Source organism: Salvelinus sp. IW2-2015, linkage group LG17 (assembly GCF_002910315.2).
Source record: "Salvelinus sp. IW2-2015 linkage group LG17, ASM291031v2, whole genome shotgun sequence".
Lineage (NCBI taxonomy): Eukaryota > Metazoa > Chordata > Actinopteri > Salmoniformes > Salmonidae > Salvelinus > Salvelinus sp. IW2-2015.
In genome coordinates, this window is record NC_036857.1 from 35,479,032 (window position 1) to 35,506,425 (window position 27,394).

Sequence of the window (27,394 nt, forward strand, 5' to 3'; positions counted from 1 at the left end):
CATTGGGACATCAATATATGGTCTATACTTGGTATGTAGGTTTCTCACTCATGGATGGCAAAAATTGGGATTTTGGGGAGTCACTGGATTTTTTTGGGGTGATTTGTGAATGAAAATAGAGTATGTTCTCATAGCCTACAGGTAAATCCCTTTGAATTCAATCATTTTTGACAGCATCCCTTTTGTTTTAAACAAACCTTTCCATACGTGTTTGCCACGGAAGAAGTGGTCAGAAAGTTACTTTTTGGACCTGAATATCAGAATATTATGGTGCTTATTATGATAATGGTGCTCAAAGTTGACCAACCTCAACACTTTGATTCCTCAAGTGTTGAGGGAGCGTGCAATTGGCATGCTGACTGAAGGAATGTCCACCAGAGCGGTTGTCAGAGAATCTGGTCAACTTTGAGCACCATTATCATAATAAGCACCATAATATTCTGATATTCAGGTCCAAAAAGTAACTTTCTGACCACTTCTTCCATGGGCAAACACGTATGGAAAGGTTTGTTTAAAACAAAAGGGATGCTGTCAAAAAGTGATTGAATTCAAAGGGATTTACCTGTAGGCTATGAGAACATACTCTTATTTTCATTCACAAATCACCCCAAAATAAATCCAGTGACTCCCCAAAATCCCAATTTTTGCCATCCATGAGTGAGAAACCTACATACCAAGTATAGACCATATATTGATGTTCCCTACATGTTGTAGAGAATAGCAGTAGTGCTGAACATAGCTGTTCAGATCCCAGTCCCAACTTCTTACAGGTTATGGACAATTTGTGCTTTTAGTATTTGTCCAGTAGGTTTCCTTGATGAGATGGCCCAAACAATTCCCGACTCAGCAAGTAGAGCTCATGGGGGAGTTATAGGACAAACAAAAACACTCAAAGATATAGGTTATGCCACTCATTACAAACTGTATCAGACATGCGTGTGTCCTGTTCTGGACTAATGAGCAGGAGTGTGGGGTGCTACGAGGTACTGTATTTTAAAAACGAACATGTTCATAACAGAGCAGTACGTTACTCTTTAGGTGTCCACAAGTTTGCACCTATTTTTGCAATAACTGGGGACATGGGCTGGGAACCCTGTGAGGTGAGATGGAATGCGTGTTTGTCAGACTTTGGAATAGACTGTTGGATATGCCAACTGCCAGAATAGCAAGTAAAGTTTTTCAAAGAAATAGAGAAGGATACACATTTTATTTTATTTTTTTATTATGTGGCTCTTGCTCAGCGAAACAATTGTTCGAACCAGAATAGAAAGAGTGGGAGGCCCGGTGCCCAACTGAGCAAGAGGACAAGTACATTTGTTTGGAAACAGACCTCACAAGTCCTCAACTGGCAGCTTAATTAAATAGTACCAGCAAAACACCAGTCTCAACATCAACAGTGAAAGGCGACTCCAGGATGCTGGCCTTCTAGGCAGTAAATGTACTTGTCCTCTTGCTCAGTTTGCACCGGGGCCTCCCACTCCTCTTTCTATTGGTTGAAGCCAATTTGCGCTGTTCTTGTGGGGTAGTAACACAGTGTTGTACCAGATCTTCAGTTTCTTGGCTATTTCTCCCATGGATAAGCCTTCATTTCTCAGACCAAGAATAGACTGACGAGTTTCAGAAGAAGTCCTTTGTTTCTGGCCATTTTGAGCCTGTCACTCATCTCTGCCTTTGCAAAATGTCTGTGTTCTCCTCGAACCATATCACATTTTGGAACGTAGACTATACCACCTGTTTTCAAGTTAATTTGCTATTTTTCATGCCTCTGACATGTGGAATGATAAATAAGGGTGTAATAGCCTACACTTTTCTTTGATATTTTGTTCTGATTATTTGTAATAGGCTTGTGTTTTACCGGTACAGCTTACCCCCACATTTTTATTTGCCGGGACGCCGTACTGGACCTTACCATCTTACTTTCACCCCTGGTAAATATAAAGTATATTACAGTAATGTCTGCAAAAACACATGCATACATACTAAGTATTCACTCATTACCGGTCAAAGGTTTTAGAACACCTCTCAAAGGTTTTTCTTTATTGACTATTTTCTACATAACACATATGGAATCTGTGAAATCCAAAAAAGTGTCAAACAAATCAAAATATATTTTACATTGAGATACTTCAAATACACCGCTTTCCTTAATGACAGCTTTTTCTATATATTTTTTCTGCACAACCTGCGCAAAAACACTACAGTGAATAATATAGTATCTACATATAGTAATACTTCTATAGTATACTATAGTTTTTTTTTCTTCATGTGTGCTGCCCTTCTTTATCAGGCTTTAGGAAAGGTTTGTAGTTGATCTGTGCTTGAAATTCAATAATTAACTGAGGTACGTTACATGCATCTCTGTAAGTTGGTGTGTGTGTGTGTGTGTGGTGTGTGTGTGTGTGTGTGTGTGTGTGTGTGTGTGTGTGTGTGTGTGTGTGTGTGTGTGTGTGTGTGTGTGTGTGTGTGTGTGTGTGTATCCATGCATCTCTGTAAGTGGGTTACGTTTGTGTGTGTGTGTATCCATGCATCTCTGTGTGGGTACGTTTGTGTGTGTGTGTGTTGTATCCATGCATCTCTGTAAGGTGGGGTACGTTTGTGTGTGTGTGTGTGTATCCATGCATCTCTGTAAGTGGGTACGTTGTGTGTGTGTGGGTGTGTGATTGCTGTGGTGTGTGTGTTGGTGTGTGTGTGTGTGTGTGTGTGTGTGTGTGTGTGTGTGTGTGTGTGTGTGTGTGTGTGTGTGTGTGTGTGTGTGTCTTGTGTGGATATATGTCTCCATGCATCTCTGTAAGTGGGTACGTTTGAGTGTGTGACTCAGTGATAAGGTCATTTGCCCCGGTAGAGCTAGTCTCTCTACTCGGTAGCGGGTGCCAGCGCCTGTAGATGTCATCTGTGATGGAAACCAGAGCGTGGGCGATCCGCCCCCCCCCTGCCATCCCTCACTCTGTGACCCGCCGTAAGTGCATTTCATAATCTGAAATAGAGGCGAGACCAAGCTTCTCCGTGCCGCCAAGTGACTGAAACCCCCTGTCATATGAATTAACTCCTGCTCTGCGTGATGGAATGGGCTGCAGTGGCTTAGGGCACATTAAGAAGCCTGTAATACTCCGCACTGTCTCCCTCCATCTCTCCCTCCATCTCTCTCTCCCTCCTCCCTCTCTCCTCTAGGCTTATCACATGTGGTCCCATTCATCTGGTTGCTGTTGAATCACGGGGAGAACATTGATATCAAATGGCACAGCCGTAGCCTCCAGCACACTGCTTACAGGAGTGGGGGACTTGCTGGATGTGTGGGGGGAGGTGTGTGTGTGTGAGACTATGTTGTGTCCGAATACTCATACTTGCGTCCTAAATCGTAGGCCGTTTGAGTACACAAGAAATAAAGTTTTATAGTATGTGACATTTAGAAAATGAAATATACTTGATGTAGTGTTTGAGAGATAAGCAGCATGTTATTATGCACACCTGGTTAAAATGGTATGCACGTGTTCAGTACGTGATATTGGAAATATGTATCTGATTGGATGCGCATAGTTTTATTGGCAGGCCTCATTGGTTGGCGGCCAAGGTATTCAATTGTGTTTCCTTTGAGCGGGTGCAGATGGACTCGGCTTGGAACCTGCTATGTAGTACCTACTGCCATCTTGGAAATAAACCTCTTTGTGATGTTAATGCTTTTTTACTGTCGAGTTTCTCTTTACAATAACTAAAAATAACCCGCTTCCATTACCCAGGGATGCAACACTTTAAATACCCAGATGTCATAATCATTTCGGCTTTGACAACAGCTGATCAATTAGATATGGGGATGTGCACAATGCGTTCCAAAGAGGGGCTGCGACTTTTGAAAGCTAGATGTCCAAGTAAACAAAACAAAACAACTTGGAAGATGGCGAGTAGCGAAGCTTCTGTGGTGGTGTAAGTCGTTTTTATTTATAACAATTAAATGGTCAAGTAAATTTTTGGTCAAGTCCTTTAAAAAAAAAAAAAAAAAGTGGATTTCTTTTCTAATTGAAAAGTGTTTCTTGTTTGTAATATATATTTTTTTACATGATATTGGTACATCTTATGTTGGTGTGTGTGTGTTTTACGTTCAACATTTAAACTAAAAAAATGACACTCGCGCACCTGAGCTATCTTGTTGCAGGTGCATGGTAACAATTTATATACGTAGAATTTTTTTTTACCTGCTCTTGCTAGTATCACTTTTTTARTCAAGCTTACGTTTRGGCCTCTTGGCCGTCATCAGAGCTTTTTGCTRTCTTTTGAACGAAATGAACCATCTTTGGTATAGTGATAGTATTAAAGTTTTACCGGTACCGCATACCCCCACTATTTATTTGTCTGGGATGACTTACTGGACCTTACTGTCTTATTTTCACCCCTGTTTGAACTGCATTGTGGGATGAGGTGAAATAATGCCTCAAGCCAGGAAGTAGAGCTGAAAGTTAACCTTCATGGAGCAACCTTGTTCATCTTAATATTTCATTTCTGGCAAAGWCATAAAGAAGCACCTATGACCTAAAATTGAGCAAGGGACTATTCCATTGATTCCACTGTGCCGGGCAGCTCAATCATGCGCAGCTGAAGTATTTAGAAAGAAAACAAATACTATTTGAATGCAGGTCTAGATGAGAGCTTCTGCTGAATGACTGTAATGTAACACAGACGGTGTCTGAAATGGCATCTTATTCAATTCAATGGTCAAAAGTAGTGCACTGCATAAGGAATGTAGGATGCCATTGAAGACAGACAATGTCATGGACTCTCCCCCTTTTGTTGTCTCTGCAGGCCAGTTGGCTGTGGGCACCTGTGAGATTGTGATGCTCAACAGAGACAGCAGCGTGCCAAGATGCACCATCGCCCGTCAGACTGCCCGCTGTGCCTGCAGGAGAGGCCAGATCGCTGGCACCACGAAGGCCAGGCCAGCCTGCGTCGACGGTGAGTGTCAACAATTGCGGTTAAGGCGCTATCTAGTGTTATAAAATTCAGGTAAAATCCACATCTTTTCCAGAAACCCTCATTGGAGGATTTTGGATTTCATGCTTATTCCCTCCTGATTCTAGGAATCTTCCAACTGGGATTTCTGGAAAAATCGGTAATTTTGCAACCCTAGCTGCATCTCTCCATGGTCATCTTACATGGAGATCAACCACACTTTAGCACCCCCCTGCCCCAGTCCGCATTGCTCTGCAGTACATAAACAACAGGACATACCTGGCGTATCTGGTACCACACGGTCTTTGTAATACTGTAACTGGCTCCGGCAATGCTAATTAACTAAGAGAGAACTATGATTATACAATAAGGAAGTTGATTATTATTGGCTGCTAGAGTTGTAATGGTTCACCAAACCCACGGTTTGGTATGTATTGCGGTTTTGGGGTCACGGTTCGGTTTCAGTACGGAGGGAAAATTAAATGCCAATGTTCAGCATTCACAATGTTCRATGCATTGTCTGTTGTGACCAGATTGCTATGTTGGGCCTCACACATTTCCACTCTGATGCTGCATTTGTAACAATGTGGGAGGTGGGAATTTACCAGTTGTGAAGTCTTAAATACCCGTCGGTTGCGTTCATGTGATTTGAACTCGTTGGGAAATGCTGATTGGCTAATGGCCAACAAGCTGTGTCAACCATAAACTAAAAGTACCGCTATCATGCTTGTAAACAAATGATAGAGTTCAAAAACCATATTAATAGATTGCTTTTTATAAATAATGTTTTGTTGCATTTAACTGTCGAAAATGCCGTTATCGAGGCCATCGAGGGGACGCGGATAATTTCAATGACCAAGACTTCGCCAGATAAATACAAATCCCCTGCGTGAAATCACCCATCCCTCTGTAGATTCAAGCCCTCCATGGAGGCAGGTTTCATTCGATCGTCTACATCCCCAGCTGCTGCAGGCTTCTTCTTCGTGGGAAAGGAGAATGGAGTTCTGCGTTCCTGCATCGATTACAGAGGGCTGAACAGGATTATGATTAAGAATCGTTACCCCCTTCCCCTGATGTCCACCACATTGGAGTTGGCCTATGGGGCCCAATTCTTCACCAAACTGGACCTCTGCAACGCTTACAAGCTGGTGAGAATCAGGGAGGGAGATGGATGAATGGAAGACTGCCTTTAACACTCCTAGTGGCCACTATGAGTATTTAGTCATGCCATTCGGATTATCGAACTCACAGGCAGTCTTCCAAGCATTGGTCAATGACACGCTTAGGGATATGTTGAATCGGTTCGTCGTTGTTTACCTCGGCGACATCCTAATCTTCTCCAAGATCCTTTCGGAACACATCCTGCACGTCCACCAAGTCCTCCTGCAGAATCAACTATACATCAAGATAGAGAAGTGTGAGTTCCATGTATCCAAAGTTTCTTTCCTGGGCCACATTATGTCTACCGCAGGCATCCAAATGGACCCTGTAAAGGTGAGGCGGTCATAGACTGGCCCCGTCCAGCCTCACTCAAACAAGTTCAGCTATTCCTCGGGTTTGGCAATTTTTACAGGTGTTTTATACGCAACTTTGGTGCGGTGGCAGCACCTCTCGCGGTCCCAACCCGCCAGTCCCAGACACGTTTTTGCTGGACCCCCGAGGCTGACAGGGCGTTTGGGGAGCTCAAGGGACGTTTCACCTCCGGACCCATCCTCGTCCATCCTGATCCTACCCGTCCCTTCGTGGTAGAGGTGGACACCTCGGATGGCGAAGCACYGGCGGTCCTTTCACAGCGGAACGAGGAGGACAAGAAACTATGCCTTTCTCTCCAAGCGGTTCTCGCCAGCGGAACACAACTATGATGTAGGCAACCGAGAGGTCTTGGCAGTTAAGTGGGCTCTTGAGGGGTGGAGACACTGGTTGGAGGGGGCACCTCATCCTTTCGTGATCTGGACGGACCATAAGAACTTGGTCTCCATTCAAGAAGCCAAGAGGTTGAATTGCAGTAATCAAGATTTGAATGGGCGCATAAGATCTAGTTGTTTTACCAGAATAGCCTGAAAAAAAATCTGGCTATAAATTCAGCTGTTTTACTCAAAAGGCATAGGCCTACAACGTAGTGTTTATCTGTTAAATATTTGTTTAATTTATTCCTTCAGGTTGACAGTGCAGACTGAACCAAAGTCCCTGTACTGGACAGTTCGGTACAAATACATGTACTGTTACARCCCTACTGGCTGCGTGCCGCGGAACTCGTGCTCCGTTAATAGTCAGTCCATTAAAGAGGGACCTGTTGCTCACTGGCTGCCACTGTGGAGAACGGGAATGCTTTCTGTCATTACATCTCTTAATGGAATTACAGCGTAGAGTTGAGGTGAAGGGTGGTGCTGTCGAAAGGATATACCCACCACAGCACACATGCAATTGACCATTACTTGTGTTACCGTAGTGGGTTTGGGAACTTTGCCTGTAAATGTGGATGACGGATCACCACCTCAAGCTGAACCTCGGCAAGACGGAGCTGCTCTTCCTCCCGGGGAAGGACTGCCCGTTCCATGATCTCGCCATCACGGTTGACAACTCCATTGTGTCCTCCTCCCAGAGTGCTAAGAACCTTGTCGTTATCCGGACAACACCTGTCGTTCTCAACTCACATCAAGGCGGTGACCGTTCCTGTAGGTTCATGCTCTACAACATTGCAGAGTACGACCCTGCCTCACACAGGAAGCGCGGCACGGTCCTAATCCAGGCACTTTCATCTCCGTCTGATTACTGCAACTCGCTGTTGGCTGGCTCCCTGCCTGTGCTATTAAACCCCTACAACTCATCCAGAACGCCGCAGCCCGTCTGGTGTTCAACCTTCCCAAGTTCTCCTCACGTCACCCGCTCCTCCGCTCTCCCACTGGCTTCCAGTTGAAGCTCGCATCCGCTACAAGACCATGGTGCTTGCTACTGGAGCTGTAAGGGGAAACGGCACTCCGTACCTTCAGGCTCTGATCAGGCCCTACACCCAAACAAGGGCACTGCGTTCATCCACCTCTGGCCTGCTCGCCTCCTACCTCTGAGGAAGTACAGTTCCCGCTCAGCCCAGTCAAACTGTTCGCTGCTCTGCGCACCCCAATGGTGGAACAAACTCCCTCACGACGCCAGGTCAGCGGAGTCAATCACCACCTTCCGGAGACACCTGAAACCCACCTCTTAAGGAATACCTAGGATAGGATAAAGTAATCCTTCTAACCCCCCCCCCGCCCCTTAAAAGATTTAGATGCACTATTGTAAATGGTTGTTCCACTGGATATCATAAGGTGAATGCACCATTTGTAAGTCGCTCTGGATAAGAGCGCTGCTAAATGACTTAAATGTAAATGTAAATGTAAAAAGTAATTGTGGAGGTAAAATGGAAATGTAGAGGACTTCATGGTTTGATGGTTATTCAGATTCTCTTCTGTGATTTTCTCCTGCCCGCCCCCCCCCACCTCACAGTACCTGTGCCTGTGACATTAAAAACTTGAAACATTCATCTTGAGCCCCCACTTCTCCAACAAGGTGACCTCTGATGTCACCTACTGCCTCTATATGCATTTATGACAGTTTAAATGCAGTCTGGTGGGGGGCCTGTAGACAGGTGTCACATCTCCCATGTGATTACTTATAACCCCAGGTAATATACAGTAGGAACACAACGTCAAAAAACAGTTTTAAATGGCAAACAAGAAAATGACCGTGAGCACCACCCTGTTTCACTCTGTTTAATAACGTTTTTTCTATTGGACAGACCAGCTAAATCAGTCCGTCTTCCACCAGGCTTTGCTATAGCGCTCTGTTGGTCCTCTGATGCACACTTTGAAAACTCAGCTCTATTTTTTTAGCCCTTCAGCAGTTGGATTTGGCTGTCACATAATTTACTCACATCTACATTATGAATGACTGATCAATCTATGCTTTGTTATGTCTGATGGATGCGTTGCTGACAATCCAATTCGCAGAGGGAAATTGGAGTGTCGGGCTGGATAGCTGGGCTTTTTTCAGCAGATGAAGGAATTGAGCAGTAAGCTAAAGGAATTTGAATGCTTTTTTCATTAAACTAAGTCTATGTGTCTTTCAATCCCTTTTTTACCTTTTCCATTTCTAATATGATATTGGAAAACAGTTGGTGTTCAGTCCGCCTTATTCTGTGTGTGTGCGCTCTGGTGTGCATACTGGCATGCTAAGTCCCATGGAATGACAATCTGTACAGACCAGACCAAGCTAACAGTATCCTTTACGCAATCACCAGGGCAAACTACCTGCCCTTACCAGAACACTACACAACCCGATGTCACAGGAAGGCCTAAAGGATCATCAAGGACAGACAACCACCCCAAGCCGACGTGCCTGTTTCACCCCCGCTGATCATTCCAGAAGGCAGAGTCATACAGTGTGCATCAAAGCAGGAACCGAAGAGACTGAAAAACTGAGCTTCTTCATCAAGGCCATCAGAACTGTTAAAACAGCCACCACTAAACATTTAGCGGCGCTGCAAACATACTGACTCACTCCAGGCCACTTTAAAAATGGGAAATTGATGAAATTATGTAAAAATGTACCACTAGCCACTTTAAAGCCATTGCCACCTAATACTATGTTTCTTACAGTACCCACATTAACCCATCTCAGATGTTATTCACTTTATCTACTATCATCTACTGCTCTTCCATCCGTTATGCAATACATGTACGCCTAGCCGACTTTAAAAACTATGCCCACTTTATGTTACCATACCCTACCACTACTCATCTTCATATGTATATAACCTACTCTATACCCTCTACTGCATCCGCCATGCCGTTCTTTACACCACTCATCCATATATATTTAATGTACATATTCCTTTATAACCTCACACTTGTGGTGTGTGTAAGGTAGTCTAGCGTTGGAATTGTTTAGGTTAATACTGTTGGTTATTACTGCATTGTCGGAACTAGAAGCACAAGCATTTCGCCTACACTCGCATTAACATCTGCTAACCATGCTGATGTGACTAATAATTATTATTGGGATTTTGATTGAATTTATTTGATTTGTACAGGACAGCAGTATCCAGCTCAAAGGGCCAACCTGACACACCCAATTATTGAAAACATGGACAAGGGGTTATCCTTTACTGACATCATGTCACAATCACTAGGGACACAAGCTCATTCACTCTATTTGGGGACATATGCCACTGTAGTCCCTCTCTTTCAATTTGCCCACCATCATAAAGTCAGAAGGACCTTTTGGTAAACCGAAAGGAACAATAGGTCATGCCAGGTCCTGAGAGGACCGATTAATCTTTGAGCAGACGTGAACACACACACACAGACACACACACCCAGTGTGAGGAACAATCAGTGTTAATTAGCGTCAACAAAGACTAATGCTAATTCATTGTTTTCCGGACAGATTATACAGAGAGCACAAGAGTGGCCATCATTACATTACGTCTAGACTGATGACATTCAAAGGATCTAATCAAGAACCCCTGATTGTGAAATACTTCTTTCACTCTCWCTCGCTCTCTCCTCTCTCTTCCTCTATCTAGATGTCTGTCATCTCTCTCTCTCRTCGCTCTCCCATACTCTCCTTGCTCTCTGGTTTTTATTACTGTTAAAATGCACTAAAGTGTGACTTTAAAGGTTGATATACAGTAGATCAATCGAGCTTGGTTCTAACTCTTGGTCCCACCCTCTCTCTCTTCTCTCTGTCTCCTCAGTGCGTATCGTAAGGAGTAGACAGTGGTGTGAGATGGCACCCTGCTTGGAGGGAGAGATGTGCGGCCTCCTCTTCAACCGCTCTGGTTGGACCTGTACCAAAGGCAGTGGCCACATCAAGACAGTCACGGTAAGACGTAGCCTTACAGAGTCATGTATGGAGTACATATTGAAACATGCAACTGCCATTAGCATTGTAACAGGAATGGAGAAAGGGGAATTTACATGGACTTTGAATAATGTGGATCTGTAACTGTGCTGTTATCATTGGGTTGTAAATAACGTTGATACACAATTATGATACAATAAGTGAGAGACATAGCGAAAGGGAGTGTGTGAATGTGCATGCATAAATAAATAAATCATATTTCTCCTATTCCCAAGTCCAAATTTTGCCTACATTTGGTGTATCATTTTACTGCAAGAAATGCCAAAATCATGCCGGAGATATTATTAAGGCTATAGSCCTATTCGCACGGGACTAGTTGGTTGTGTAGCCTATTTATTGCCCCAGAWTGTCTGTTATTCCAGAGGACGATTTGGATGGGATGCATTTTTTCTGCCCTCTGTAATAAATAAAAAAAATCAATTGACAGTTACGTTTTCMAGATGTGAAGATATTTCAACTAGTCCAGACGATAACAGGCTACGCTAATAACATGAGCTTGTTTCCCAAATGTTTTAACCGTGGTCTTTGGTATAATGTGGCCATAATATTTGAATTGAGGATGTCATCATAATCGTTTGGATATTTTAGCGAACCACAGTYGAAGACGTCCCAAATACATCCAAGATGGCGTAGCAGTCAGACGTCTTTGTCCTTCGTGTTGTCGTGTCCCATGTATATATCTTTTTWATATTTTTCTAAACCTCATTGCCTGCATCCGTAATGGGTCTGWGYTCAAACAACCACCCCTCATCACTATCAAACGCTCCCTAAAACACTTCAGCGAGCAGGCCTTTCTAATCGACCTGGCCCGGGTATCCTGGAAGGATATTGACCTCTTCCCATCAGTAGAGGATACCTGGTTATTCTTTAAAAGTGTCTTCATGACCTTAAATAAGCATGCCCCATTCCAAAAATGTAGAACCAGGAACAGATATAGCCATTGGTTCTCTTGACTGCCCTTGACCAGCACAAAAACATCCTGTGGTGTACTGCATTAGCATCGAATAGCCCCCGTGATATGCAACTTCTCAGGGAAGTAAGGAACCAATATACACAGGCAGTTAGGAACGCTAAAGGTAGATTTTTCAAGTAGAAATTTTCATCCTGTAGCACAAACTCAAAAAAGTTCTGGGACACTGTAAAGTCCATGGAGAATAACCTCTACCGCTTCTCTCTCCCGGATCCGGGATCCCCCCCATCAAAAAAGCTGACCAAATAGAGATATAATTAGTCACTAACCAAGAAACAACTTCATCAGATGACAGTCTTATAACATGTTATACAATAAATCTATGTTTTGTTCGAAAATGTGCATATTTTAGGTATAAATCATAGTTTTACATTGCAGCTACAATAAAAATATCACCAAAGCAGCCAGAATAATTACAGAGAGCAACGTGAAATACTCATCATAAAACATTTATGAAAAATACATGGTGTACAGCAAATGAAAGATAAACATCTTGTGAATCCAGCCAATATTTCCGATTTTTTTAAGTGTTTTACAGCGAAAACACAAAATAGCATTATATTAGCTTACCACAATAGCCAAACACACAACCGCATTTATCAGCAGCAAAAGGTAGCGATCGCAAAAAAACAGCAAAAGATATAAAATTAATCACTAACCTTGACCAACTTCATCAGATGACAGTCTTATAACATCATGTTACACAATACATATATGTTTTGTTCGAAAATGTGCATATTTAGAGGTACAAATCTTGGTTTTACATTGTGAATACGTAGCCAAAATGCACAACATTGTCCGGAGATATTTTGGACAGTCAATTAATCTAATCAAAGAACTCATCATAAACTTTACTAAAAAATACATGTTGTACAGCAAATGAAAGATACACTGGTTCTTAATGCAACCGCTGTGTTAGATTTTTTTAAATAACTTTAGTACGACATACAGCTTGCGTTATTGCGAGACAGCGCCCGCTATAAGGGCGGAGAATAGGACTAAACATTTCACACAAAAATACGAAATAACATCATAAATTGTTCTTACTTTTTGCTGAGCTTCCATCAGAATCTTGTACAAGGAGTCCTTTGTCCAGAATAAATCGTTGTTTGGTTTTAGAATGTCCTTCTCTCCTGTCGAATTAGCAACCTTAGCTAGCCAAGTGGCGCGAAGATGTCCATCTTCACCTAACGCATAGAACGGAAAACTCCAAAACTCCCGATAAACGTTGAATAATCTGATAAAACTATATTGAAAAAACATACTTTACAATGATATTATCACATGTATCAAATAAAATCAAAGCCGGAGATATTAGCCGTCTATACCGAACGCTTTTCAGAAGCCAATGCTGATGTCCTTCCCGCGCCTTGGTAGACAAAGGAAATTGTGGTCACGTCATTCCAAGAGCTCTTGTTCGACCTCAGATCAAGCTAGACACTCCATTCCACCTCCCACTGCCTGTTGACATCTAGTGGAAGGTGTATAAAGTGCATGTATATCCATAGATTTCAAGCAATTGAATAGGAAGGCCCTGGAACAGAGCCTCGATTTCAGATTTTTCACTTCCTGTCAGGAAGTTTGCTGCAAAATGAGTTCTGTTTTACTCACAGATATAATTCAAACGGTTTTAGAATCTTGAGAGTGTTTTCTATCCAATAGTAATAATAATATGCATATTGTACGATCTAGAATAGAGTACGAGGCAGTTTAATTTGGGCACGATTTTTTACAAAGTGGAAACAGCGCCCCCATATTGACAAGAAGATAAGAGCACCTCCCCCCAGCTGCCCACTGCACTGAGGCTAGGAAACAATCTTACCACCGATAAATCCACTATAATTGAGAATTTCAATAAGCATTTTTCTACAGCTGGCCATGCTTTCCACTTAGCTACCCCTACCCCGAACAACAACCCTGCACCCCCCACAGCAACTCACCCAAGCCTCCCCCATTTCTCCTTCACCCAAATCCAGATAGCTGATGTTCTGAAAGAACTGCAAAAACTGGACCCCTACAAATCAGCCGGGTTAGACAATCTGGACCCCCTCTTTCTAAAATTATCTGCCGAAATTGTTGCAATCGCTATTACTAGCCTGTTCAACCTCTCTTTCGTATCGTCTAAGATTCCCAAAGATTGGAAAGCTGCCGCGGTCAGCTTACAGACAGTAGGCAATTAAGGTCATATGGAATCATGTAGTAAACAAAAAAAGTGTTAAACAAATCAAAATCAACCCAGAAAAAAAAGAAATGTCCCTTTTTCAGGACCCTGTCTTTCAAAGATAATTCATAAAAATGAAAATAACTTCACAGATCTTCATTGTAAAGGGTTTAAACACTGTTTCCCATGCTTGTTCAATGAACCATGAACAATTAATGAACATGCACCTGCGCTTAGCACTATGAAATTGCACTTACCCTGCTGATTTGTTTGTAAATATCATTTGCTATTTATTTAACATTTTTAGATGTTATATGTTTTATGACTGCTGCAAGATTAATTGCCTCTGAGGACATTCTGAATCATGCATTTTGGCTGAAATAGTTAGCGCTCTATAAACGGAACTGCACACACAGGATGACTCAATGGGTCACAAAGAATTGTATCACCATTTTTTTTTTATCCTGCTTCCCTGATGGCTTTCTGCCAACTGTTCCCTCTCCCTCCAAGTTGTTAGCCAACATAAAATGTTTGTAGACTCTAAGGACCCATTTTCTGGACCCTGGACTAAAAAGCACTTTCAATGAAGAATCTCCATTGAAGTCAACTGCTGTTGTTGTCCAGCAGTTGACTTCATCTTGGTCCGCAAAACCAGCCCTAGTTTGACAAGCCTATGCATTGAAAAGCATTGCGTTTGAATTTCAGCCATCGATCAATTAATCTGACCAACTAAAATACCGAAGTGTTGATAACGGCATCTTGTAAAATGTGTTATAATGTCGGTGACTACGCAAACCAGCATGCCTAAGTTCTTAATGCCCAAAGTTATTTTGATATCCCCTGCTCAAAATTGGAGGAGACAGACTTCAAACGAGCCCAGTGGTCAAAGGAAGGAAAAAGCCCCTGGATTTCCCTTTGGTTTTTCATACAGGATGTAATTGATTGTAATGTATTGATCCCCCCCCCAGTTGTATAAGGAGTAACTAATTATTTCATTATATATAAAAAAGTATGCTTGAATGAGCACAGAGAGCAGAGGAATATTGTGTGTTAACAAGGAAAGAAGGATAGGTTTGGAAAGTATGAATCAGTATGGATAGACGGAAACAGATGTAGAATGAAAGATTACTTAAAACGAAAGAATGAAAGCTGACTGCTGAAATCATTTCAATATGATTCCCCTATTTGTTCCCTCTTCTCTTTGACGTTCCAATGGCCTTTATGTTTTAGCTCCATTTTAAGAGCTAGTGAATTTCATGACTTTATCCACAGTATCTGACATGTCCCTGGGCACAGCCCCTTGTAGGTATAAATAAAGTGGCTTCCACTCTTTTTTTTACTCCTCTGGTGCTGCCACACTCTATTAATTCATCTATGTTTTCCTTTTATTTTCTCCTCGGTGTATGTTACCCCTCTCTTGTTCTTGTCAGAGCCCCTGTCTGAACACTGTCCTTTCCCCTGTCACTTAGCGCACTTTAAGCCCGCTTCCCATTTCGACTTCCGTCATTGCCTACTTTTTGAACTGACATTTTTGTTTTACTCAGCTCTGTTTTCTTTGCAAACAGACTGTTGTCGGGTGTAAAAAAAGACCTGTGTTCTGTTGAGGTGCAACGTTCAGAATGGAGCAGATATAAATTAAATGTAGAATGGCTCTGGTTGCTCTCGATTCCATGTGATGCAAAATAGGGTATCTTCTATACACCTAATTTCTATCGGCAATGGTCTGGATTGTGCTCCCTACTAAATATGAAATGATGCACATCAATTAGTTACAATTAGTAATGACTATGATCATTATGACTATTAGCAGGACAATATACCTTTACCAACACCTCTCTGTATTTTAATACTTAGTGCATTGCAATTGATCAGCATTAAAAACATTGTGAATGGGGCCTCCCGAGTGGCACAGCGGTCTAAGACACTGCATCACAGTGCAAACTGCATTGCTACAGACGCTGGTTCGATACCTGTGCTGGCCACCACCAGGAGGTGGCTTTTGGTTTCTCCAGAAATAAATAATTCTAAATAACAAACTGGCTTTATTTACAAATTAGTGAGAATGTCTCACCCCATGTTCAAGAATGGCCTTTTTCTTGCTCACTCTCGGTTAAATGAAAACAAAATCATCTCCAAAATATTGTTACTTTTAAAACAAAGCGATCATTATTATTATTATTATTGTTAATTTCGAATTCTATAAAAGCCCCTTCGACATTTTCAGATATTCTAACAATCCTAACGAAGAATTCCCCTTAGATATTAATTTAGAATCCTCCAATCCTCTAAATGTAATTATTGGTGGAGAGTCACGTCATTGAAAAAAATATTTTTAGATAAACTGTAGGCCTACCGTAGGCGGAATGGGTCTCACTAGTGTTAAGTAATGTGCTGTTAAAAGTGTAATGTGATGTTAAAAGTGGTGTTTATTTATTTAAAAAGCATATTGAAGAACCAATAACCTACAACTATTTTAGCACCGTTTCGCGCTGCTCTGAGACAAGCATGGGGACTGGTCTTGATAAATCAATGAGATTTTTATTTTCACTGAATCTCCGTTTGGGTATTGGTTACACTGCAATTAGAGTGTGGAAATGTTATGCCATTAGATATTAATTTGAATCTTCCAATCCTCTTATGCTGTAGCCTACTCCCGACCGTCACGTTGTACAGCGCCATATTTTCCATTCCATCCTAACGGAAACCTTTCTTGAATATAAACACCATAATATTAATCAAATTAATTCAGCTACATTTCTTAAAATCAATCCATATACTAAACTCAGCAAAAAATAAATGTCCCTTTTTCAGGACCCTGTCTGTCAAAGATAATTCATAAAGATCCAAATAACTTCACAGATCTTCATTGTAAAGGGTTTAAACACTGTTTCCCATTGCTTGTTCTATTAACCACAAACAATTAGTGAACATGCACCTGTGGAACGGTCGTTAAGACACTAACAGCTTACAGACGGTAGGCAATTAAGGTCACAGTTATGAAAACTTAGGACACTAAAGAGGCCTTTCTACTGACTCTGAAAAACACCAAAAGAAAGATGCCCAGGGTCCCTGTTCATCTGCGTGAACGTGCCTTAGGCATGTTGGAAGGAGGCATGGGGACTGCAGGTGGGGCCAGGGCAAATAAATTGCAATATCCGAACTCTGAGACACCTAAGACAACGCTACAGGGAGACAGGACGGACAGCTGATCGTCCTCGCAGTGGCAGACCACGTGTAACAACACCTGCAGAGGATCGGTACATCTGAACATCACACCTGCGAGACAGGTACAGGATGGCAACAACTGCCCGAGTTACACCATGAACGCACAATCCCTCCATCAGTGCTCAGACTGTCCGCGAGAGGCTGGATTGAAGGCTTGTAGGCCTGTTGTAAGGCAGGTCCTCACCAGACATCACTGGCAACAACGTCGCCTATGGGCACAAACCCACCGTCGCTGGACCAGACAGGACTGGCAAAAAGTGCTCACTGACGAGTCGCGGTTTTGTCTCATCAGGGGTGATGGTCAAATTTGCGTTAATCGTCGAAGGAATGAGAGATACACCGAGGTTACGTCCGGGAACTTGCAGGTGCCTTGGTGGAAGAGTGGGGTAACATCTCACAGCAAGAACTGGAAAATCTGGTGCAGTCCATGAGGAGGAGATGCACTGCAGTACTTAATGCAGCTGGTGACCACACCAGATACAAACTGTTACTTTTGACCCCCCCCCCCCTTTTTTTGTTCAGGGACACATTATTTCTGTTAGTTACATTTTATGTCTCAGTTGTTGAATCTTGTTATGTTCATACAAATATTTACACGTTACGATTGTTGAAAATAAACGCAGTTGACAGTGAGAGGACGTTTCTTTTTTTGCTGAGTTTATGTTTTTACAAAAACAAAAAAACTCTTGTAATGCCAATATGGAAGACTATCAAATGCTCCTCAAAGATGCGCTCTCATGGTCAAATTAGCACTAACTTGCATTAATTAATGTTAAAAATTTGCTGACAATTAAATAAAGTTCCATAGAATGCTGCTGCAGCCCGCAAGGTGTGCTGCAGTATGACGCAACTTTTAAAGGAGGAACCACTGTACAAGCGTAAATATGTTGCATTTCTAAATCCGAACGAGCGGTTGTTAGGGTGCTAAATATACATATTTACAAAAGTTGAATTCCTTTGTCTCTCTTTCTCCCGCTCTTTCTTTCCCCACCCCTTTCATTGTGTAACAAGCCGTCATGTCGGGTTAGTCCACTAGGGACTTTTCATTGCATTATGTTAATAGTCAATGTATAATCTATCCTGTGTGTGTGTTTATGTAATTCTGTGTGATTATTTAGTTAGTTAGTAAATAAATAATTAACTTCTTCGGTCTAGCCCCCCTTCTTCTCAATTTCCGCCTGACTGCCTGTAGCTCAGGCCCAGAAGCAAGGATATGCAAAGTCTTGGTATCATTTGAAAGGAAACACTCTGAATTTTGTGGAAATGTGAATTGAATGTAGGACATATGGTAGAAGATAATACAAGGAAAAAACACAAGTTTTCTGTTTTTTTATTGTTGTTGCATCATCTTTCAAATGAACAAGAACAGCCAAACATTCAGATAGGATGCTGGGGACAATTTGAATGAAGAATATAAGAGGGCAACAATAGTTGAACAAAGTTTCAGACAGATAACTTCAACAATGAGCGAGCTACATGACATTGAGCATGAAAATCACCCAGGTGTCCCACACAAATGTACCCAAATGTACCCAAGTGGCTGAATTTGTACAGTGATACATTTTGAAGCAAATAACTATATTCAAAACTTATAAATGCTATTCTAACACACCCCCAATATATATATATATACACTGCTCAAAAAAATAAAGGGAACACTTAAACAACACAATGTAACTCCAAGTCAATCACACTTCTGTGAAATCAGACTGTCCACTTAGGAAGCAACACTGATTGACAATAAATTTCACATGCTGTTGTGCAAATGGAATAGACAAKAGGTGGAAATTATAGGCAATTAGCAAGACACCCCCAAWAAAGGAGTGYTTCTGCAGGMGGTGACCACAGACCACTTCTCAGTTCCTATGCTTCCTGGCTGATGTTTTGGTCACTTTTGAATGCTMGCGGTGCTRTCACTCTAMTGGTAGCATGAGACGGAGTCTACAACCCACACAAGTGGCTCAGGTAGTGCAGRTCATCCAGGATGGCACATCAATGCGAGCTGTGGCAAGAAGGTTTGCTGTGTCTGTCAGCGTAGTGTCRAGAGCATGGAGGCGCTACCAGGAGACAGGCCAGTACATCAGGAGACGTGGAGGCCGTAGGAGGGCAACAACCCAGCAGCAGGACCGCTACCTCCGCCTTTGTGCAAGGAGGAGCACTGCCAGAGCCCTGCAAAATGACCTCCAGCAGGCCACAAATGTGCAAAACTGTTTTTCCACTCATAAACAAAAAGATTGCAAGTGTAGGCACACACAGAATCGGCCAAAACAAACAGTTTGTAACCAAATTTTGTTGGTTTGTTACGCATGTATTGTTTGAGGCTGATTCTGGCATTTGAGGCTACCATCCTCATCTATGGACAGGTTCTGGGCGGGCTGAAAATAGGTCTTGCAGGCCTCAACGATGTTGGTGTAGAGAGGTTTGATTTTGCAGTGCCTATCAAACCTTGGTGTGCCTCTCTTCTTGTCATTCTCCCCATCGCCCGTGAGATAGACAGAAATCTTTTACAAGAAAGACATGACAGTCATGGGGAAAGGCAGTTGGTACAGAGCTGACGTTTTCCAGTAGTCCCTCAGAGTTTACAACTTCACCAGCCCCATGTAAATGACCAGTGAAAGGTAGCAGAAAAGGTCTGACATGGAAATGACCTTCCATACCTCTTTCTTTCCTGCCTGCTTCTTAGCCCCATACTTATTCGTGTTAGACACCAGGGAATCAATAACAGACGAGGTGAAAAACAGTTGAAAAAGTTGAAGGGGGCTGTACTTTGCAGTCATGTCTAGTTGAGGTCCTGACTGCCTCTTGGGTCTAAATACTGGTGGAATTGGATCAATGTCATCTTCTAGCACAGAGTGCCAACGACCCTCGGCAGGTTTCTCTCTTCCCCACCTCCGCTTCTTTGTAACTGTCTTCACACCTCTAGATGGCCGGGTAGGTGTGGAGCCGGAGATAGCAGGGGTCCGGCTGGATGAACCAGCTTCAGAGGGGGATGGACACCTAGACATTGGAGGCTCATAATCAGAGTCACTGCCACTGTGAAAGAAAGAAAAATCAGTTAGAATACTTTCACGTATGAGCCCTGTATCAACACGAAAAATAAACAGATATGTATTATATAGAGTACAGAGAACATACTCACTAGGGTGAAGTGCTGTTCCATTCCATGTTTATATAAAAAAAAACACACACACTCACATCCACAATGTATAGCCAATGTGTACTTTACACATTTCATTACTGGTGATAAAAAATCGAAAAAAACATCTCAAATGAATAATATTTTATATTATTAATTTCAAACAACTGTCACGTTCTGACCATAGTTCTTTTGTATTTTCTTTGTTTTAGTGTGGTCAGGGCGTGAGTTGAGTGATTGGGAACCATATTTAGGTAGCCTGTTTTCTGTTGGGTTTTGTGGGTGGTTGTTTTCAGTCTTTGTGTGTCTGCACCAGACAGAACTGTTTCGTTTTTCACTTTGTGGTTTTTGTATTTTGAGTTGTTCACTTTCATTAAATAAGATGAACAATTACCACGCTGCGCATTGGTCTTCTGATCCTTCAAACTTCTCCTCCTCAGACGAGGAGGAAGACGACAGCCGTTACAACAACGACATTAGCATGACAAGAACTCTTACCAGTCCACAATAGCATCTTCTCCGTGGAGAAACATGTCTTCCACCTGTGAGTCAAAACTTGCCTCGCTGAAAGATTAATCTTCCTGAAGCAACTCGGTCTCGCTTTCTCTATCAATTTCCTTTATAATTTGGGTTAAATCTGTATACCTAGACTTTGTTTTCGCTTTTCCTGATTTATTCGCCATAATTTAAATATATGAAATTGCTGAAAATGCTATTGACTATGTACTGCTATGCGTAACACTCGTGGCTCCGTCAAGTAGGATTTTCAATGGTGAATGAACCTCTTTTACGCCAGAGTTTTCAACAAAGGCTGCTCTTCGAACGTATAACCATTTCATATTGCCGTTTACCTCAGCTCATTGGCTATCTTCCAAGCTAGATTTCAAGATGATCAGTGGTCATTGGGCCAAAATACAGTCAATCAACGATAGACCGGTCCTACCATTGGTGCGTAATGAGGTCATTGATTGGTGTCTTCAAATCGGTTTGTTTCGGTCAATTACGTCCCGGGAAAAGAACCATCATGTATGGTTGTGTTAGTAACAACCAGAGGATTGCAATGAAACCAACCATGACTGGATAAACGTTTGTTTAGTGTGTGTAATTACCACGAACGCTTCGTCCAAAGTTGAATGAGACGGAAATCACGACGCAACCGGTTTACAAATGTTTTGTGTTAGGCTAAAAAAATTGATTTTATCAAACAAAACGAACATTCACTGTGTAGTTAGGACACTTGGCATTGCCACCAGAGGATCTTCAATGGTAAGCGATTTATTTTATTGTTATTTCTGACTTTCGTGACGCTAATGCTTGGTTGGAAAATGCTAGTAATACTTGTGTGTGTGGGGCGCGCAATACCCCATAATGACAATGCGAAAACAGGTTTTTGTATTTTTTGTAAATGTATTAAAAAAATCGTACCTTTATTTACATAAGTATTCAGACCCTTTGCTATGAGAATTGTAATTTAGCTCAGGTGCATCCTGTTTCCATTGAACATCCTTGAGCTGTTTCTACAACTTGATTGGAGTCCACCTGTAATAAATTCAATTGATTGGACATGATTTGGAAAGGCACACACCTGTGTATATAAGGTCCCACAGTTGACAGTGCATGTCAGAGTAAAAACCAAGCCATTATGTTGAAGGAATTGTCCGTAGAGCTCCGAGACAGGATTGTCGATGCACAGATCCGAGGAAGGTCCAGAAGAAGAGTGGCCTCCAACATTCTTAAATGGACAAAAGTTTGGAAACACCAAGACTCTTCCGCGAGCTGGCCGCCCGGTCAACCTGAGCAATCGGGGAGTAGGGTCTTGGTCAGGGAGGTGACCAGGAACCCGGTGGTCACTCTGACAGAGTGCCAGAGTTCCTCTCTGGAGATGGGAGAAACTTCCAGAAGAACAACAATCTCTGCAGCACTCCACCAATCAGGCTTTTATGGTAAAGTGGACACCAGCTAGAGTTAGAGTTGTCCGAACCTTTGTCTGAATTCGCATTTTTAGACCCATGGAGATTGTTTAATCCATCTGGAAAAGCATACTCTTTTTTTCTCATCGGTTCACCACACATTTACGCACAGAGACTACTTCCTTGTAGATGACAGACTTTTCCATTCCATATCTTCATGTTCATATAATCCAATTGTTGTATCTGACCACACCCCTGTTACTATGGAAGCAGTCTTTCAAACTGTCTGCGACCACCACCTAAATACTCAACTGCTCAGAAATAAACACTTTGTCAATTTTGTTTTGGGTCAAATTGACTTTTTCATGAGTACAAATAGAACCCCAAACATCGCTGCGTCTACACTCTGGGAAACTTTGAAAGCATATATCAGAGGTGAAATTATTTCCTACACCGCACATGAGAACAAACTGAAAAGGGATAGGCTATCTATGTTAACACGCTGCATTGCCCAATTAGATTACATTTATGCCATTTCACCATCTCCGGATATTTATAAGGAGCGTTTAACTTTGGAAGCAGAATTTGACACATTAACAGACCAGGTTACTGAACTGCTTGTCAAGTCTAGGAGCACTTACTATGAACAAGGAGATAAAGCCAGTAAATTATTAGCTCACAAGTTACGTCAACTATCATCATCATTTCAGATTCCTAAAATCCGTACATCGTCTGGGATATCATTAGACCCTAGGGGGATCAATGATGAGTTCAAGAGATTTTACCAGTCTTTATATACTTCTGAAAGTAAAGTGGTTACATTGGATTTGGAACATTTCTTCCACTCACTTGCTGTGCCTTCTGTCAGCCGGGATTTGGTTAAAAAATTAGAGCAGCCGATCACTGTTGAAGAATTGTCTAATGCTGTCAAATCCCTTCAATCCGGGAGAAGCTCAAAGCCTGATGGCTACTCGGCAGAGTTTTATAAAAAGTTTATCTCCAAAATAGCCCCTATTCTAATTGAAATGTACAATGAAGCATTTCTAAATGGTGCTTTCCCACAGACTCTCAGTCAGGCAACCTGTCACGCCCTGGACATAGAGGTTTTTATTCTCTATTTTGGATAGGCCAGGGTGTGACTAGTGTGGGCATTCTAGTTTCTTTATTTCTATGTTTTCAATTTCTTTGTTTTTGGCCGAGTGTGGTTCCCAATCAGAGGCAGCTGTCTATCGTTGTCTCTGATTGGGAATCATACTTAGGCAGACTTTTTCCCACCTGTGTTTTGGTGGGTAGTCATTTTCTGTTTAGTGTCTGTTTACCTGACAGAACTGTTCGCGTTCGTTTTTGTTACTTTGTTCGAGATATTAAATAAAATCATGAACACTTACCACGCTGCACTTTGGTCCACTATTCCTTACGACGACGAGCGTTACACAACCAGTCAGGTAAAAAAAAAGAAGACCCTCTTGACTGTGTATCAATTAGCCTGCTAAATGTTGACTATAAAATTCTAGACAAACTTCTGGCAACGCGTCTGGAAACAGTCCTCCCATCAATCATCTCTCTGGGTCAAATAGGATTTATTAAAAATAGATACTCATTCTTCAATCTTCGACGATTATTTAATATTATATATAATCCTTCTGTCGCCAATACCTCTGAAGCCATTATATCCCTGGATGCGGAGAAAGCATTTGACCGGGTGGAATGGAATTTTTTTACACTCAAAGTTAAATTTGGCTTTGCCTCCAAATTCATGACTTGGATAAGACTTCTGTACTCACCCCCTCAAGCCTCTGTCAGGACTAATAACACTCAATCAGATTGCTTCCCTTTGCAACGATTGACACGCCAGGGTTGCCCTTTAAGTCCCTCACTGTTTGACCTCACCATAGAACCCCTTGCAATAGGACTTCGTTCCAACCCCCTCCTGAAAGTTATAGTCAGATACGGACACAAACAAAAACTGTCTTTATATGCAGATTATTTATTATTATACACATCCAACCTTTCTATTTCTGTTCCTGCTGCCCTTGCCACTTTCGCATCCTTCGGGCACTTATCAGGGTATAAACTGAATCTCAGTAAAAGCGAATTGATGCAGCTTAATATGGCCGCAAAAAATTCCCCTTTACATAACTTGCCATTTTAAAATTGCTCACAGTAGTTTTATTTATCTCGGGGTACATGTCACAATCAGATTTGAAAACCTTTTTCAAGCCAACTTTGCTCCTTTGCTACACCTCTCCTTAGTCGCAAGAATGAATTCTATTAAAATGAATACTCCCTAAATTCTTATATCTCTATGAGTGCCTACCGATTTTTCTTCCCAATACATTTTTCAAAAAGATTGACAGCCTAATTCTACCTTTTATATGGAACATAAAGCCCGCTAGGATATGAAAACAGCTTGTGCAGAGGTCCAAACCAGTCGGCGGTCTAGCGCTACCGGATTTCAGATTCTATTATTGGGCCACTAACCTTAGGATCATTCAGTACTGATTGCAGAGCAGAGAGATATTCCCACCCCCAATTTGGCTGGAGATGGAGGCCGCCACATCTATACCATCATCATTGTCTTCCCTCGCTCGCTCCTCCGTTACAGGCCCTTACTCCACCTTCAACAAAAATATGTGTCAAAACAACATTGAAGATCTGGAATCAATTTAGGCGCCACTTTGGGTTCCAGACAACCTCTTCTTTGGCTCCGGTAGCCTCAAACCCAGCTTTTCTCCCCATCTATGGTTGATGGTGCTTTCTCAACATGATCTAGTCTCTGTATTAAAAGAGTCAGATATCTCTACATTAACAATACATTTAGTACGTTTGAACAATCATCAGCTACATTTGGTCTCCCCAGACATTCTTACTAGTCTGGAGTTACGTCCACAGCGTAGATCCCCGATTCCCCACACTTCCTGGTGAAACACAGTTTGACACATTTCTTGTCCCACTTCCTACTCTGAAAGGCCCCATGTCAATAATCTATAGTCAAATTTGCTCACTACAAACCACCTCAGTAAACAATATGAAATCCTCATGGGAGGAGGAACTGGGTGAGGAAATATCTGATGAACTATGGGAAGGGGCACTCAAAAGGGTACATACCTCTTCTATTTAAGCTCGGGCACTGTCTCATTCAATGCAAACTCATTCATAGGGACCACTGGACCAAAGCAAGATTATCCAAAATGTACAAGGATGTGAACCCTAATTGTGTACGATGTAACCGGTCTCCTGCTAATCATGTACACATGTTTTGGTGTTGTCCGTCTCTTGTTGGTTTATGTAAAGACATCTTTAACACACTCTCAGAATTAAGCCACACACAGATCGAAACCAGACCCTTTTATTGCACTATTTGAGGTTTCCTTACCCGCAATACAATTGACCAAAATGAATAAGGATCTAATTGCCTTGGTTACTTTGTTAGCAAGACGAATAATTTGACATGGAAATCCTCTGCACCCCCTTCTCATGCTCTTTGGATTAAATCTGTTATGAATTGCATGAAGTTGGAAGAATTAAACACACACTCAATGGGTCTGTAGACAAATTCTATGCAATGTGATGTATACTTATATATTGGTGAGGTAAGAGGCCTGGTATGTGTATACACGACATCTCGGATGTTAAGGACTGTATTATCTGTGAGGTAAGAGGCCTGGTATGTGTATACACGACATCTCGGATGTTAAGGACTGTATTATCTGTGAGGTAAGAGGCCTGGTATGTGTATACACGACATCTCGGATGTTAACGACTGTATTATCTGTGCTAGTTGACCTGTAACAACTGTCTTTTATTATTCTTTTTTTTGATTCTCTCTTTTTGTTTTGCTGTATTGTTGTCTTTGTTGTTTTATATTACTACCAAATACCTTACAAGTGCAATTATTTTGTAAATGCTGGTGTTGAAAATTCAATAAACAAAGTTAAAACATAAAATAAAATTTAAGAAGAAGAAAAAAAGAAGCCTCTTGGACGTAGACTTGGCACTCCGGTACCGCTTGCCGTGCGGTAGCAGACAGAACAGTCTATAACTAGGGTTGCTGGAGTCGTTTACAATTTTTAGGGCCTTCCTCTGACACCGCCTGGTATAGAGGTCCTGGATGGCAGGGAGCTTGGCCCCAGTGAGGTACTGGGCCGTTCGCACAACCCTCTGTAGTGCCTTGCGGTCGGCGGCCGAGCAGTTCCCGTACCAGGCAGCGATGTAACCCGTCAGAATGCTCTCGATGGAGCATCTCTCTTTTGTTACGTCTCGTGGGTTTCATAACCAAGTCTTTACAACAATTCAATAATGACGACCCTCATGATGCGCTGTGGCACAACCCCAAAACACAACAATAGCAATTCTAGCAATAGGCCTAGAAGGTGCTATAGTATGTTTCACTGCAGATCTCATCCAACAAATAATGTACAGAGAAATGGGACCAGCCCAGCTGTTAGATAGCGACTGTTGTTCATCTTCCTTAGCCATTAGATTGAATGACAATGTGTGTTGCCTGGATAAGTACACAAACTCCCGTCCCGGTCTGATAGCATGCACTCTGGCATGTTGTGTATTTGGGGCTCTGACGAGGCAGAATAGTAGCATTTCTAGTGGTTGTTAGTGGTTCTGAGCATGATGAGTCTAGATGGTTAACCCCACCCAGCAAAGGCCACTCCAGGATGCTAGCACCTTACTGTGCAGTCCTCTTGCGATACAATATTTCTTTTTTTGTCATTGTGCTCGCAGTGTCTACAATGGCTGGGAACTCTGAAGGTGAGAATTAGTGTCCTTGTCTGAACTACCACTCGTGTTAATGTAGTGTTGCCTCTTCTCCGGTTCAGTGTACCCCTCCACAGTATGCAACCAAGCTGCTGGGGTTACTTGAGTAAAACCGTTTGTAATAGTGGATTTTATATATGTAGCAATGTTTGTAGAGATCCTTTTTTTAGTGGCACAACTGGTTTGTACATTGTCAAGTGGGTGGTCATGATGTGTGTTAGTGATCAGAGGAGCACTGGTTCGAGCCCAGTAAAGGGACCGGGACAGTGGAGGAAGCGAAGCTGTTAGCAGCAACAGTGAAGCCAGTTACATAGAGACACATTCTTTTTTAAAGTTTAGATCAGCACTCCTACTCTGAGAAGCTTGACACATACTTGACACAT

General features: G+C 42.0%; 1 protein-coding gene across 2 annotated transcripts in view; it reads left to right on the plus strand.

The window, feature by feature from the left end:
• The window catches only part of LOC111976371 (chemokine-like protein TAFA-5), a 48,929-nt gene that overhangs the window by 14,365 nt on the left and 7,170 nt on the right, over positions 1-27,394 (plus strand). For both annotated transcript variants that reach the window (XM_024005156.3, XM_024005157.2), the window contains exons 2-3: positions 4,792-4,941; positions 10,673-10,800. In XM_024005156.3, the coding sequence (XP_023860924.1) occupies positions 4,792-4,941; positions 10,673-10,800 (278 nt within the window). The remainder of the gene's footprint in view (positions 1-4,791; positions 4,942-10,672; positions 10,801-27,394) is intronic.